General features: G+C 32.0%; 1 protein-coding gene across 1 annotated transcript; it reads right to left on the reverse strand.

The window, feature by feature from the left end:
* Positions 1 to 839: 839 nt before the first annotated feature.
* Positions 840 to 3726, reverse strand: LOC131647725 (protein SRG1-like). The gene is made up of 4 exons (XM_058917583.1): positions 3446 to 3726; positions 3101 to 3348; positions 2120 to 2444; positions 840 to 1222 (listed from the first exon to the last, which is right to left on the reverse strand). Exons 1-4 carry the CDS (start codon positions 3695 to 3697, stop codon positions 968 to 970), a joined length of 1080 nt encoding a protein of 359 aa, XP_058773566.1. The 5' UTR covers positions 3698 to 3726; the 3' UTR covers positions 840 to 967.
* Between the last annotated feature and the right edge of the window lie 12895 nt (positions 3727 to 16621).

Consider the following 16621-nt stretch of genomic DNA (forward strand, 5'->3'; position numbering starts at 1 on the left):
TTTTGTCATTATAGGATTTGAAAGTACACAAATAACAACTTGCAACTAAGACAACAAAGTGTCAATTTGATGTTTATTTGGAGGAGGCAAGTGAGGATTTACGTTGTTAAAATTTAGATAACTTGAATGTTCTTCATTGGTGAAAGGAGTATTGAAGTATGTTTACGAGTTATTTTTATTAACTTGTGATTTGTGATTTGTTAGATTTTAATAGTTTTGATACACAATCAAATATAAAATTTCCTCTTAATATTTTATGATAATTTTAATATTTTGTTAATTTAATTGCTTAGACTCAATTATTTTATTGGTGTAAATGAAGATAATGTGACGATGAAAGTTTGAGAAAAAATATTACAACACAAATATCATTTGTTCATGACATAGATGAAGATTGATAAGTGAATATTTTATAATTGTAGTAAATATGGAGATTTTGGTGTTAAATTAAGCTACTTATGATTTGTTTTGTAATTTTTGTGGACTTGTTTGGTGGTGTAAGGTATGTGTGTTCAAATTAACCGGTTATTTGAATTATTCATATTCATATTTAAATTTGATTATTAAAAATCAATTAATTATTAGTATGATTTTAACCAAATTTATGTTATGGACATGTTATTACTAACATGGTTTTAACAAAATTCATATTTTGAACATATTCATATCCAAAATAAATACTAAATTAGTTTATTTTTTGAAAGTCACAAAAATATTTAAAAAAATAAATTTTCAAAAAGTTATTTTTTAAAATTTGTTTTCTGAGAAAAAGACTTTTTATAATTTTTTTCTTTCTGAAAATTAATTAATTTTTTTCAAAAAAACAAGATTTACTATGACTGGATGATATAATATCTTATTTATAATTCAAGTGTACATCAAAGTAGGATGAGTGTCATAATCATTTACAACCTTCCAATTATGAACATATATTTGTATAAATTATTCTCCATAGTTGATCAAATATTCAATCTTCATGCTCTATTCTCATGACATCAATGTAAGACTTTCCTTCAAGTTTACGAGCAAATAAGTTGATGAAGTACTCCTCAACTCCAATTTTTCTAAACTTTGAAGGTGTTTGTTCTGTAATTAAGCTCTCCAAAGGACCTACAATACCATCTTGTTTTGGACTATAGAACGTTGCAATTGAAACTCTTTCTTTTTCCGAGTTCACTATTGCTCGATGCTCTATACTTCGATATATCCCATTTGTAATAATCTTCAACGCAAAACATGAAAATAGATAGTTCTCAAAATGTTAGACATAATTTTAATACGAGTTTCAAAAATCAAATCTATAGAAAATACTCGAGATTTATGCTGAATGAAATTCTATGAAACACGGAATCAAATAAAGATACTAGGACACAACACAACACATACACTTTAATACCAATTGTATAAAAAAAATATAAATATATCAATACCGCTACACGATAATATTTAACATTCATTTATCATTCTATTATTTAAAAAAAATAAAAAATATTATAATCAAAATTGGTGGTTTTAATTCTACATTGATAATATGGTTGCATTTCATGTTTGACTAAGTATAAGAGTTGTCCAAAAAATGTATATAAAGTGTTGAAGTAAAAAAAAAAAAACAAAATTTTTAAACTCTTGTCTTAATTGTCCGACATATATTGTGTGTCATATGGGTCATACGGGTGTTAGACATCGATTCAAAAAATATCGAACAAAAGTTTTTTTTTGTTAAATACTTGTTTGATTTTTCTAATACATATTGTATAATTGTCATTCGAGAGTTTGACACCGATTCAAAGAATGTCAAACAAAATAATTTTTTCTTTTGTAGAATACTTGTTTGATTTTTCTAACAATGTCTGACAAGTGTTGTTTGAATGTTATACGAGTGTTTGACATCGATTCAAAGAATATTGAACATGAATTTTTTTAAAATACTTGTTTGACTTTTCTAATACTTTTTAGATTTCTTTGACACGTAATATATGAGTGTCATATAAATATCAACACCGACGTGTGATGGATAGTGTAACAAATCTATAGCTAGAGTTCTCCGTAGTTGATAGATGAAATTATTAATGAATAATTAATATATAGAAGGCATTAATATATGGAAGGGACTTCTTACCTCTAGCATGTCCCCAATGTTGACAATGAAGGCATTAGGTAGAGGCTTAACAGAGACCCACATGTCATCTTTCTTTACTTGGAGTCCTTCAACTTCATTGAGTTGTAGGAGGATAGTGACACCTACAGGATCTGAATGTGGTGTTAGCCCAATAACCTTTTCTGGTTGAGGACATGGAGGATAATAGTTCATCCTCATCATTTGTACCCCATCTTCAAATAATTCTCTTATTTCCATTTCTTTTACATTCAAAGCTTTTCCAATATGACCAACAATTATCATGGCAAGATTTTTCATTTCTTGTGAGTATAACTCTAGTGTTTCTCTGCATGATAATTAAAAAAGTATTAGATGATTGAAAAAAACAAAATAAATGAATTAGATGAATTAAAACATTAGCGGTTAGAGTCTTATTAAATTAATTTAATTGATAGTTACAGAGGAAACATCAAAATACAAAAATGAAGGCTAGAATTCGTGGCATACATATATTCACTTTTCAAATATAATATTCTACTAAAAAATGATAAATGAAAGAGAAAAAGTTAATTTTATCGAATTATCCTTATTAATTATTGACGTGTTCTAATTATCATTAATATAATTTAAGATAAATATAAATTATGAGTATTAATTAGTAAGTATAATTAAAAGATAAAGGTTAAAATTGTATTCAAAATTAAATTTGAAATAAATAATTTTTACAAATATTATATAACATTTATTTTGGAAGAGATAGTAATATTTTATGTTGTTTTTTTATCTTTATATGAGTCATACTCACCTATCAGTGCTATAGCATTAAGCTAATAAATAGCAAGTGGATTAGATATCACGTTTTAATTCAAAATCTTAAAATATTAAGTAAATAGATTATCTTATTTATATACTACTCACATTATACCACCAAATAACACCCAACTTCGTTGAGAAATTTACACACCTACAAAAATCATACAAATAAGAGAAAGAGAAAATCACCTTAAAGGAAGAGGAAGTTGTGGAAATAAGTGAGGCATTCTAGAATGTTTAGGAAGTGTTATCATATAAAACATATCAGCCCAATCAAGCTTTTGTTCTTCACTCACAACAAATGCTTGTCCAAATCCCTCCATATGTTGTGGAGTTTGCCAAAACTTTTTCTTCTCTAACATTGGAAGGTTGAAAAACTCTTGAATCTCCAACTTTACTTTCTCCATCAAGAAAGAACTAACACCATGATTTACAACCTACATTAATTATCATTTAACAAACATAAATCAATAAAGTGTTGGAAGTGTTTATACCAATAAATAAGTTCAAATAAGTCAAATTGAGAAAAGTGACCTGAAAGAATCCCCAATCTTTGCAAGCAAGGTGAAGCTTAACCAATTCTTCACTCCCAAAATCTTTTGAAAGCAAGTTATGAATATCAATAATTGGGATTTCAAGTGTACTATCAACTTGAGAAAGAATAGAGTCATCAAGTTGAGGCTGAATATATCTTGGTGGAACACTTGAAAGCTTCTCATTTTTTACTAACTCTTGAACAGATGGCACCAAAAGGGAAGTGCCAGATGGGTTCTTCAGTTCTTCCATGACCACTTTGTTATTTTTAATCAAGATTTTCTATTTGATATATTACATTGAGAACTTCTATTTAAAGACAAAAACCAACACCCCTTGCGTGTACTACCTTATGAGCAATGATGTTATGAATTCAATTTGGCAGTTGGCACGCATTCTAAAATTTGTAAAAAAATTAAAATTGGAAAAAGGATAGTTTTATTTAATATAATTAATTTAATGATTACAATTTTTTTTTAAAAGATGAATAAGTGTTTGTTTGATTTTATGGTGAAAAAATTGAGTCAGAATGAATTATTTTAATTAAAAGTGAGTTGACTATAAATTGATTAATATTTAAATAAATTTTATATAAAAATGAGTCGAATGGTAATCCTCAATAAAAAAATCACATATAAATTTTAACTTAAAAAAATGTAAAAAAATAACTATAACACATTCATGATCAATTTTGGATGCTCTAAAACCAAATATACACTAAATAAAATTTCACAAATACAAATCTTCAAATTTCTTAGTGAAGTCCGTGCACAACAAAAATTATAATATGTTTATTTATAATAATCAAGCCAAGTTACTTTTTGCTAAATCTAAACCTAATATACGAAAAATATTAAAGATTAATTTTGACATGTAGTTTGTTATATGTTTATTTTTAAACATAAACCTAATCCTTTTGAAGGTTTGATTGACTTATTAGTGTTGGAATTAGACTCTCAAACCTTTGAGTAATTTCTTATCGTTAAAGATGACAATGAAGAAAAATAGGATTAGGGTTTGCGGAAATATTAAAAGAGAAGGAGAAAGTATTTTCTGCAGAGTTTCTCTCTGCCCACAAACTGTGGAAATTCTGTTATTTACTTGCAACTGCAACTTCTGTGAATACAAGATAATGACTTGATTACAAATAATGAGGGTTACTCCCTATTTATAGATTTAGGTTAGCTTTCTCCCTAAGCCAAAGCCCAAAACTATAAAAGCCCAAAATACCTATTTTGGAGCTAAATCAAATCTAATCTATTTTAAATCTAAATCAAATCTATCTAGATTTAAAAACAAACTTATGTGTAACAAACTGTTACACACTTCGACATGTTCGAGTAACAGCTTCGACACAAGGAATTACAAATTAACACACCACCTAATTCATTGTGTCTAAGCTATCTACATTCATCATAGCTCTTAGTCTTCTGAATATTTCAACCAGCACTCCCTTTGTCATGATATCTGCAATCTGATTCTCAGTTCTGCAGTGTTCCAAATTCATCTTCCCTTTAGCTATCTGCTCTCGAAGATAGTGGAACCTCATTTCAATGTTCTTGCTTCGACCATGTGCTATCGGGTTCTTCGCCAGATTGATAGCTGACATGCTGTCGATCTTCATGGTAATTGCTCCATGATCTTTACCTGTTATTTCTTCGACCAAGTTTACCATCCACGTTGCTTGACATGCACAAAGAGAAGCAGCTATGTACTCTGCTTCGCATGATGATAGTGCCACTACTGGTTCCTTTCTCGAACTCCAAGCAACTGGTGCACCACCTAGCATAAACACATAACCAGCTGTGGATTTTCGATCCTCAGCATCACTACACCAACTCGAGTCGGTGTAACCCACTAATTTGCATTCTTTTCCCTCATCAGCTGCAGGAAATAGAATGCCATAGTCGAGAGTTCCTTTCAGATACCTCAGTATCCTCTTCGCCGCTGCTAGGTGTGATACCTTTGGCTTCTGCATGAATCTACTTATCATACCTACACTATATGCTAAGTCAGGCCTTGTGTGACAAAGGTATCTTAATGACCCAATAAGTCTTCTGTATTGGGTTGGGTCGACATCCTCTTCATCTGGGTTCTTCGACAGTTGCAATCTTGTTTCAGCAGGTGTCGAAGTCGAATTGCATTCTTCCATCTCAAATCTCTTGAGAATTTCACTTGCATATCTTCTTTGATGCATCATCAAGCCTCTACTACCCTTGTAAAATTCGATACCAAGGAAGTATGAAATTTCGCCCAAATCTGACATTTCAAATTCCTTGCTAAGATCACCTTTGAAGGCTTCGATCTCTTTCTTGCTGTTACCTGTTATTAACAAGTCATCGACATAGAGACATAGTATAAGCAATTCACTCTTGCTTCTTCTTACATATACCCCATGTTCAGTTGTGCACTTCACAAAGGATTTCTCCCTTAGGAAACTGTCCATCTTCTTATTCCAAGCTCTTGGAGCTTGCTTCAGTCCATACAGGGCTTTATGCAGTCTGTACACTTTTCTTTCTTCGCCGTGTTTCACAAACCCAACTGGTTGTGTAACATAGACTTCTTCGTCCAAGGGTCCATTCAGGAATGCACATTTAACGTCCATCTGACACATGTGCCAATTGTTCATGTTCGCCATGCCAACAACCAACCTGATTGTTTCGATCCTGGCAACAGGTGCAAAGACCTCATCGAAGTCAATTCCTTCCTTCTGAAGAAATCCTTTCGCCACAAGCCTTGCCTTGTGTCGAGTCACTTCACCTTTAGGATTACACTTCACCTTGTATACCCACTTCACATCAATTGCCTTCTTGCCATGAGGCAATTCGACAAGTGACCAAGTATTGTTGTCTTCGATGGACTTCAATTCTTCATTCATAGCTTTCACCCACTTCGAATCCTTCAATGCCTCAGTTGCATTAACAGGTTCAACATCTGCATAGAAAGCATAATGTACCAGCTCACCTTCATCATTGACTACATCATCTGATGTAATCACACATTCTTGCAACCTTGCAGGCATGTGTCTTGTTCTCTGAGGTCTGCCTGGGCCTGCATCACCTCTGACTTCTTCTTGTCGAACTTCTTCTCTTTCGACTTCAGTAGCTGGTTCGTCATAAAGAATTCTCACTGAATCCTTCTTGACATTTCCAGTCCAATCCCATTCTTTAATCTCATCTATGATCACGTCCCTGCTGATCACTACTTGCTTTTTCACTGGGTCGAACAACTTGTATCCTCCAGTCGAATGATATCCTATAAGTATCATTTGACTCGACTTGTCATCAAGTTTTCTTCTCAACTGATCTGGCACATGTCTATGTGCTATAGATCTAAATACCTTCAGATGGCTCAAGCTAGGCTTCACACCAGACCAACATTCTTCTGGAGTAATTCCTTCTAGCTTTTTTGTCGGACATCTGTTTAGAATGTATGTTGCAGTCGACACTGCTTCTCCCCAAAATTCTTTAGGTAAATGCTTGCCTTTTAACATACTTCTTACCATATTCATGATGGTTCGATTCTTCCTTTCCGCAGTTCCATTCTGCTGTGGAGTGTAGGGTGGCACCACCTCATGCATAATCCCTTCCTTCTCACATAACATGTCGAAGTCTTTCGACACATATTCTCCACCACCATCAATTCTCAAAACCTTGAGCTTTCGACCACTTTGTCTTTCGACCATAGATTTGAACTTGACAAATACCTCGATCACTTCACTTTTCTTCTTGATCAGGTAAGTCCATAGTTTTCGACTGAAATTATCTATGAATGTAACAAAGTATTTGTTACCTCCATTCGAATCCACCTGGATAGGACCACATACATCAGAGTATATGACATCAAGGATTGCCTTCGACTTGCTTCCTGCATCCTTGCTGAAGCTATTCTTGTGCTGCTTCGCCTGCACACATTCCTCACATACCTCGTTTGGAATGTCGATTTCTGGCAGTCCTGAAGCCATATTCTTTCTTTTTAACTCTCTGATGTCATTAAAGTTGAGATGGCCTAGTCGATAGTGCCATATCCATTCATCTCTGCTAGCTGTAGTTGCAAGGCACTCGTGCTCCATCACATTGAGTTCGATCTTGAAGGTTCTATTTTGTGACATAGGAGCCTTCAAGATTAACCTCCCACTTGCATCGACAACTCTCATCATCTTATCTTCGATCGAAACCTTGTAGTTCTTTTCGACCAACTGCCCAATGCTGAGTAAGTTGCTCTTCATGCCTGGTATGTACAACACATTGGAACTTACTGACCTCTTTCCATCTTTTCTGGACAAACTGTCGAATAGTGACCATACTTCTGACAGTTGAAACATTGAATGTGACTCTTGTCAGGCTTTCGACCACCACCTCTTCCTCTATCTGCAGCACCACCTCTTTGGTTGCCTTGGTAAGAGGGCTTTCTTTGATTCGACCAATTTCCTTCTTGCTGATTTCGACTAGTCGAATTGTTGTAGCCACCTCTACCTTTATTTCCAGTCCAGCTTCCTTTGCCTTTCTTTTCGTTTGCTGACTGAGCCTGCAGAGCCACATCGCTCTTCGACTTACCCGCAGCTCTTTCAGCCATCCTTTGTTCATGAGATTCAAGCGTCCCTTGAAGCTCTTCTTTTGTCAATTTCGACAAGTCCTTCGACTCTTCTATGGCTACCACGATGTGGTCGAACTTAGGGGCCAAAGACCTCAATATCTTCGAAACAACAGCTTTTGTTGTTAACACTTCTCCACATATCTTGATTTGATTCACTAGTTTCGTAACCCTAGTGAAGAAATCAGTTATGCTTTCGCTATCTTCCATCTGAAGCAATTCATATGTTCTCTTGTGAGTTTGTAACCTCACCTCTTTCACTTTTTCTGCACCTCCAAAAGATTTTTCAAGAATCTCCCAAGCTTCTTTTGAAGATTCTATATCACTAACCTTTTCAAAATTATCTGGACTCAGACATTGATGGATTATAAAGAGGGCTTTATAATCTTTCTTCTTTAATTCTTTATAAGCAGCCTTTTCTTCCTCCTTCGCACCTTCTGCAAGCGGTTCTACCCCTTCTTTTACAAGATCCCAAAGATCTTGACAACAGAATACAACCTTCATCTGCTTGCACCAATTCTCATAGTTATCTCCTTTCAGAATTGGTAGTGTTGCTGGAAAATGCCCATTCGGATGACTCATTGCCATCCTTCTTGCCTTGAATCGATTAACCGGAGCTCTAGATACCAGATGTTGGAATTAGACTCTCAAACCTTTGAGTAATTCCTTATCGTTAAAGATGACAATGAAGAAAAATAGGATTAGGGTTTGCGGAAATATTAAAAGAGAAGGAGAAAGTATTTTCTGCAGAGTTTCTCTCTGCCCACAAACTGTGGAAATTCTGTTATTCACTTGCAACTGCAACTTCTGTGAATACAAGATAATGACTTGATTACAAATAATGAGGGTTACTCCCTATTTATAGATTTAGGTTAGCTTTCTCCCTAAGCCAAAGCCCAAAACTATAAAAGCCCAAAATACCTATTTTGGAGCTAAATCAAATCTAATCTATTTTAAATCTAAATCAAATCTATCTAGATTTAAAAACAAACTTATGTGTAACAAACTGTTACACACTTCGACATGTTCGAGTAACAGCTTCGACACAAGAAATTACAAATTAACAATTAGTATATTTAAAAGACTATTATATTTATAAAGAAACACTTCAATTAATATTTATATAGTTTAAAAAATTAAAAATCAATATTAAAATTTATTTGCATTTACTTATATAAACTTTCTTGGTAACATAATTTTTATGAGACTAAGAATTTAAAGAAACTTATAAAAATAACACAACATTTTCATAAGATATTTTCAATCTTTTTATATATATTTTGAAATAAATAAGTTTCATAATTGTGTTTTAATTTAAAGTAAAATACATTATAATAAAATTATTTATATTATTTAAATGAACCACTCTTACAAATTTAATATATATTTTTATAATATGAAATCTAAAGTTTTAAAACTAAATATACTTATAAAAAAAGATCAAACTTTTTTATTTTAAATTTTTTATAGTGTAAAATAGGTGGGAGACCACTCTTAATTTGCATGAGAACAACTAGCAATTGAAATGAGATGACATGAAAAAGTGTATTTTTATTTTGTGGGGTGTGCTCTTTAGTGTCTATTTAGCCGTTTTTATATCTTATTGAAAACTTCTATAATGTAATGACTGTTGATATATTATTAAGATTTGATATATTTATTGAGATATTAGATATATTATCAAATTTAATCTAGTATAATAATATTAAATATAATTCAAGTTGTGTAAGCTCAAGTCCAATCAGAGTTGTATATAAATAATCACAGTCTGGTCAACTATTATGAAGAAGGTAAGAAAGTCAAGGTTGTCAAGTTGCAGATCTTGCGTTGATAATATGAATTGTTGTCGATGGAAGAAGACAAAAAAGTTGCAGAATATGTGTCGAAGGTCCATAAACTCGTCCATCTCATGAAGGGTTGTGGTGAAACCAAAATTGATAAGATGATAGTTGAGAAGGTAATGTGTACGTTAACCTCTCACTTTGATCACGTTATCGTAGCTATTCAAGAATCCAATCAACTTGAAACCTTAAAATTGGAAGATTTAGTTGGTTTGTTGGAAGCGCGTGAGATTAGGATTGGCGAAAGGAAAGAAGTTCAAGACTCGATACAAGCACTACAAGCTCAGCCATGGAAAAAGATTGGTGGTTCCAACAAGTTCAAAGGAAATGGAGACAAGACTCAGGGAAGGAAGTCTTGGTCGAACCCTCATAAGCATTAGGTCGTCGAAGATAGGGATTCTGAATCCTCGAAAAGAGGAGTAGGAAACCACCAGAAAAATAAAGAAGATAAAAAAAGGTATGTAGTGTTATAACTGTGAAAAGTGGGGTCACATGGCTAAGAAATGTTGGTACAAGGAAGAAAATGGATCGACAAAGGGCAAGGACGAAGGAGTGAACCTTGCACGCCAAGATTCAGATGATTATGAAGGTTTCGTGGTTATGGTTGTAGTTGCCAATAACCATATCAAATCCAAGATCTGGTTCCTCGACTCAGGATGCTCGAATCACGTGACTGGTCAAAAGGTGTGCTTGGCATATTCCAACGAGTCGAAGTAGCGCAAGGTAAAAGTCGCTGATAATAGTTCGTTGCAAGCAAAAGGCACTAGAACCATAGTTTTTTAAATGCAATAGTAGAAGAATCTGCCAAAATCCTTATGGGGTAAAGCTATTTCGAATGCAGTTTATATCTTGAACAGGTGCCCTACCAAGACATTGAAGAACAAGGTTCTTGAAGAAGCGTGGAGTGGCAAACGATAATCAGTAAGTCATTTGAAGGAGTTTGGCTCTATGTGTGATAGGTAAATAACAAGTGTACTATTTTGCCTATGTAGTAGTAATGGGAAAATCCCAAGTATCGAATCTCAAGGACTGCTAGACGATACAGAGTTTTACAGGAATTTCAATTAAACAAAATGTATAAGGGGTTTTGGTTGGTTTGATAGAGTTTGTAATAAAAGTATACAAATAAATTATTGAACGATGACAGAGATGAGTAGATTACTAGGGATGGTGAATGATTCTTCCTATTATAACTTGTTTTCTCAATGCAAAGACTAAATTATCACACTTGATTACCGATTCTCAAGATTATCTAATCCTAATTCCTTAGTGAATAGATCTTTGACATCACAACCTAATTACTATGCCCATAGATAATTATAATTATGATCAAGCATTCCAATATCGAGAATTTCCGGTTATGATAAATTATCCCTAGTCCTAGGTGATAATGATTACCATATGTTTTACTCAGATCAACAAATAATCATTGTCTAGCTAAAATTATTCATAAAGATTCAATATCCGTTTTTTTGACGGTTAGGACATTAAGAACAATCGTAGAACAAATCAGAGATATGAAAACCAAATTGTTATTGCATACGATAAACAAAGTTATAATATTCAAAATCAGGGTCACCCCATAGCAATGGGGGGTTTAGCTACTCATAATAATAACAAAAATCATAGTGTTACTTGTAGACATTACAGATAAATGAAGGAAATCCAATCTTCAATGGCAAAAGCTCATAGAAATCTTCAATCCTTGCATCCAATCTGAGTTCTCCAGCCTTTCATAGTGTATTTTCGTTCCCAAAATCGTCCAACCCCTCTGCCAACGCGTTTTCCCTCTTTTATTTTTTACTGTCTGGGCTTCTCTGCAAGAAAGCCCAAAATTTCAGGTGCACATGCGTATGGAGACGCGTCTGGTGCAGTGAAACGCGTCTTGGGACATGTCTGGGCAGACACGAAGCTTTCATTTGTTATTCTGGACTCCTGGGACGCGTGTGAGCACGCGCTTTGGCCAGTGACATGTGTCTGGGGACGCGTCCTGGCAGATGGTTGTTTTTCTTTGTGTCTTGCGAAACTGGCACGCGTCCTGGGACGCGTTTGGGCAGGTTATGGTCTTTTCTTGGTTCCACATGCGTCTGGGGACGCGTCTAGCCAGCAAATGGCATTTTCTCTTTTCCACACGCGTTTGGGGACGCGTCTAGCCAGGCCATGCGCTTTTCTTCAGTGTCTTCACTTTTCATATTGATTTTTTCCACTTCATTCATATGAGTTTGCAAACACTTAAACACCCAACCAAAGCATAAAATGCGGAATACAACAATAAAACACTTAACTAATTACTCAAAAGCAACTAAAATCAACAGGAAAAATATGTGTAAAAACCACTGATCAATGTGTTACAAGCATGTTCGTGATGCAAAAAGAAGGAAGCTTGATGACAAGAGTGACTCTATGATTCTGGTAGGATATCACAAGACTGGTGCATACAAGCTATTACATCCAATTAACAAGAAGATTGTGTTAAGTGATTGATGAAAATTCTGCTTGGGATTGGAATTCTAGTGATACAATCAACAAACCATTGATAAGCTATGGTTTTTAAAAAGAAAATGATGAAGTCGAAGTCAAAGAAGTTGCTTACATTCTTGATAATGTCAAAGTCAAAGAGGGTGTGGCTAGAACAAGCCAAAGACCTCAAAGAACTCGAATTCTTCTAGCAAGACTTCAAGACTATAAAGTTGCTGGTGATGACGAAGTCACACCAGATAGATAATTAGTTCATTTTTATTTACTTGTAGGTGCTGAACCCATCAACTATAGTGAGGCTTTAAAGATTTAATAATGGAAGTCTGCTATTGTCGAAGAGTTATAGGCAATCGAAAGAAACAACACATGCGAATTATTCGAATTATCAGCATCTACAAAAGCTATCAAAGTAAAGTGAGTGTTCAAGTTGAAACACAATGATGATGGATTGATAGAAAGACGCAAAGCAAGATTAGTAGCTCAACATTTTCTTTAAAGACCAGGACTTGACTACTCTGAAGTATTTTCTCCGGTAGCAAGATTGTAGACTATTCAACTAGTGGTAGCCTTGGCATGCACCCAAGGTTGGTCGACATTTTATTTAGATGTGAAATCAACATTTCTAAATTGTCCTTTAGAAAAAGAGGTCTATGTCACACAACCTCCAGGGTTTGTGATTCAGAAGGAAGCGAGTAAAGTTTATAAGTTGCACAAAATGCTCTATGGTCTCAAGCAGACACCTAGGGCATGGAACAAGAAGATAGACTCATACTTAGTTGAATTGGGATTCGTAAAATGCAAATATTAGTATTTGGTTGCAAGTTATTCATATGGAGATGTTATGTGAACCTCAAGAAATTTCATTTGGTTCATTGAAGCTTTGAGATAAAATAAGGACTTTGCTTGATTCATAATTCATCTGAGGCTTATTTCATTTGGTACTGGGTATTATACTTGCTTGGTTTTGTTATTCCAAAGGATGAAAACTCTACATTGACTTCTTGATGTCAAATTTTATCTTCTTGTTGGTTAGATATTTATTTTCCTTAGCTTTTACTTTATGCTTTAGGCTAGTCCCTTCATCTCCTCCCATCTTCTTAAATTTTCAAAATCTTTCCCTTTTTCAAAATTTTCTTATGTTTACAAACTCTCTTTTAAACTCTTTTGATAAAAATTTATTTAAAAAACTTTTACCCTTTGAGGCTTTTCTTTTTAAAAGATCCCTTTTAAAGTTAAACATGAAAGATCATTATGGTGGAGATGTAATCCCGTGATATCTTGATATTAATTGATATGATTGATTATTTTCCACTTGAAAGAGTTTGTGGCATACTTGTTGATCTATTCAAGTTGGAGCCCTTGTTTCATTTGTGATGCAAAGAATCCATTTGATCTCATGTTCAAGAATGATTAGCTGACAAAGTGTCTATCCAATTTTAACCAAACTTTTATTTCCCTTTTAAGTGGAACTACAATTGCTCTGAATTCTCCATTGTACTAAGGAGGTATGTAGGGATAAGATGCTATATCTCGCCGAGCATAATTTTAAAACCTATCAAACTTTCTTTTGCACACAATTCTTTTTACACAGATTTACAAAAAAGGTTCATGTGGAGTAGCACATATGTGAGGGGTGCTAACACATTCCCCTTGCATATTCAACCCCCGTACCTAAGATCTCTGCTTTGTTTTTATTTTAAAAAATTCTTTGGATTTTACTTCATTCTTTTCCCATTTCCGTTGGAAACAATAAAGCGCGGTGGTGACTTTCACTAAAATACGAGTCAAGTCAATCCAATGGCTTTGATCTTAATTTTTTTCCTGCTACAAGAGTCGATACACAACGCGAAGGAGTCGGCTCCCTCGATCCGTAGGTCGACTCTCACTAAAAATATATTGTTAACATATTTTTGTTATGTTTGGCAGAATATATTTTTAATTTATAGCTTTGAACTTATAATTTATAAATTCACATGACTATAAATGAATAGTCTTTTCATCACGAAGTTATAACTTATTTTACGAATTTAAAAGTTTTTTTTCTATATGATATTTTAAATAGCATTTTAACTTATACTTTATAGCTTGTTATTTTTCTTCCACTTTTATTTAACCCACTTTTATCTCTTATGATTTATTTAATTTAGAGTGAAGATTCGTTTTGGTTCCTCACAAAAATTATAGAATATAAATTAATCTATGATAAAAAAGGACCCGATTTAATTTCTTACAAAATTTAATCGGACTATATTAGTCTTTTCGTACATATTTTTTTAAAATCAGTTTTTCATACTTTTAAACCATGATTACACTGCCACGTTGAATTTTATTTTACTGTTCATTTCTTAATTACTAATTTGATTTTTAATTTCAATTTAATTTTAAACAACACATATTTAAAGACATCAAAAAGTCAAAATTTATTTCTAAAAGAGTTGAACCAACAACCTTTAAGGCACATCATATATTTTGACCACTATGCTAATGTTCATTAGTGATAAATTATTCTTATAATATGGAGTAATATTTAACATTTTTTAATTTAAAATAAAAAATAAAAAATTTATAAGATACCATTATAGTTATTTTAGAACTACACCAATTATTCTTAATATTTGTAATGACGAATGTCTAACTTAATAATTCAGAATAAATATTTACTTATTTACTTATTTTAAATAATTTATAAATAAATATTTGTGTATTATTTAAAATAAATAAATAAGTAAATATTTATTTTTAGTTATTAATTTAAGTATTTATTATTATAAATATTAACAACAAAAATTGATTGGTTTAATTGTAAAGTATTTACCGTTTAACCTGAATGAACTTAGGTTCGTATTTTTTATTTTAAGTTCAGAAATGTTTAATATTACTACACATCATGGAAATTATTTATTATTAATGTACATTAACTTAGTGGTAAAGACATATGATGTGTCTTAAAGGTCGTTAGTTTGTTTCTTTTAGAAATAAATTTTAGTTTTTCTTTTATGTTTTTAAATATGAATTGTTTAAAAAATAAAATCGAAATTAAAAATTAAAATTAATTAACTATTTAAAAAATAAAATCTAACGTGGCAGTTCAATCACGGTTTAAAAGTAGAAAAAAATTCAATTTAAAATAAATATTGATAGAAGGACTAATATGATCCAGTTAAATTTTGTAAAAGATTAAATCAGATCTCTTTTTAGTCAGAGATTAATTTGAGTTTTAAAATTTTACAAAGGACCAAAATAAATCTTCACTCTTTAATTTGAAATAAATTATTAAGTATTAAATACATATACTATCAAACAATCATATAATTTTATATTTATTTATCTACTAGTTGAGCGGTTAATTTTATGCAGGAGTTTAATTAGTTCATCCGTTTGGTCGGATCTTTATTCATCCATATTATTTTAAGGGTCATGCTAACGAGTACTGAAAGACACTTGTTAAAAATTCTAAATATAAAAAATATTCCTTAAATAAATCAATTATTTAAACTTGCAATACATTGAATACAAGTATTTTTTTAGAAAAACATACCTTTTATTTCTTAGAAAAATCAATTATTTAATTTTCATTACATTTAAACAAGTATTTAACAAACAAACATACCATTTTAAACTCTTAACAGTGCCCCTGAGACACTCGTTAGAATTTCATTTCTTTTAATTCAAAAAAATCTTAAAATCTTATCTCTAATATATGCAATAAAAATACAAAACAAAAATATTTAAATCACAAAATTAAACACGCTTTAAATATTGGCAAATTTTATTTTTAAATTAAAAACCAAATCGATGACAATAATCACTTATTTCCAAATCGTGATTATTTATGACCATATCTTCAAGGAAATAATATATTTGGTGAGGGTTGAAAAACACCATCAGATGACAATATCTTTAACCAAATCTAGTTGGTTTAAAGTATCCGACCATTTGTTAAAAAAACATATCTTCTATTACGTCACATATGGGAAAATTATTATTCCTAAAATAAATGAAGTTTTAGTTTTTAATAAAACTTAGTTTTTATTTTTTAATTTATTTTTATCTTTTAGTTATATTTTTTAACTAAGGCTCTGTTTGCGAGTTTGAGGAGAGAGGAGGGGAAGATTTTCGAATATGAAAATTTAAAAAAATATAAAAAATATTTGACATTTTAAAAAAAAAAAATTAAAGAGTCATTATCATTACAAAATTTTTAATTTTCAAAATATTATAAGAATTTAAAAGATATTAAAAAAATTTATGTAAGCCGTCCGAA

The sequence above is a fragment of the Vicia villosa genome, linkage group LG2, assembly GCF_029867415.1.
Source record: "Vicia villosa cultivar HV-30 ecotype Madison, WI linkage group LG2, Vvil1.0, whole genome shotgun sequence".
Lineage (NCBI taxonomy): Eukaryota > Viridiplantae > Streptophyta > Magnoliopsida > Fabales > Fabaceae > Vicia > Vicia villosa.

Bases quoted from the DNA above. Each gene is read 5' to 3' on its own strand.
- LOC131647725 (XM_058917583.1), bottom strand. From the start codon at position 3,697: ATGGAAGAACTGAAGAACCCATCTGGCACTTCCCTTTTGGTGCCATCT. The intron at 3,349-3,445 runs GTCACTTTTCTC...TAATTAATGTAG, and splicing joins AAGATTGGGGATTCTTTCAG to GTTGTAAATCATGGTGTTAG. The intron at 1,223-2,119 runs GTAAGAAGTCCC...TTTGCGTTGAAG, and splicing joins ACATTGGGGACATGCTAGAG to ATTATTACAAATGGGATATA.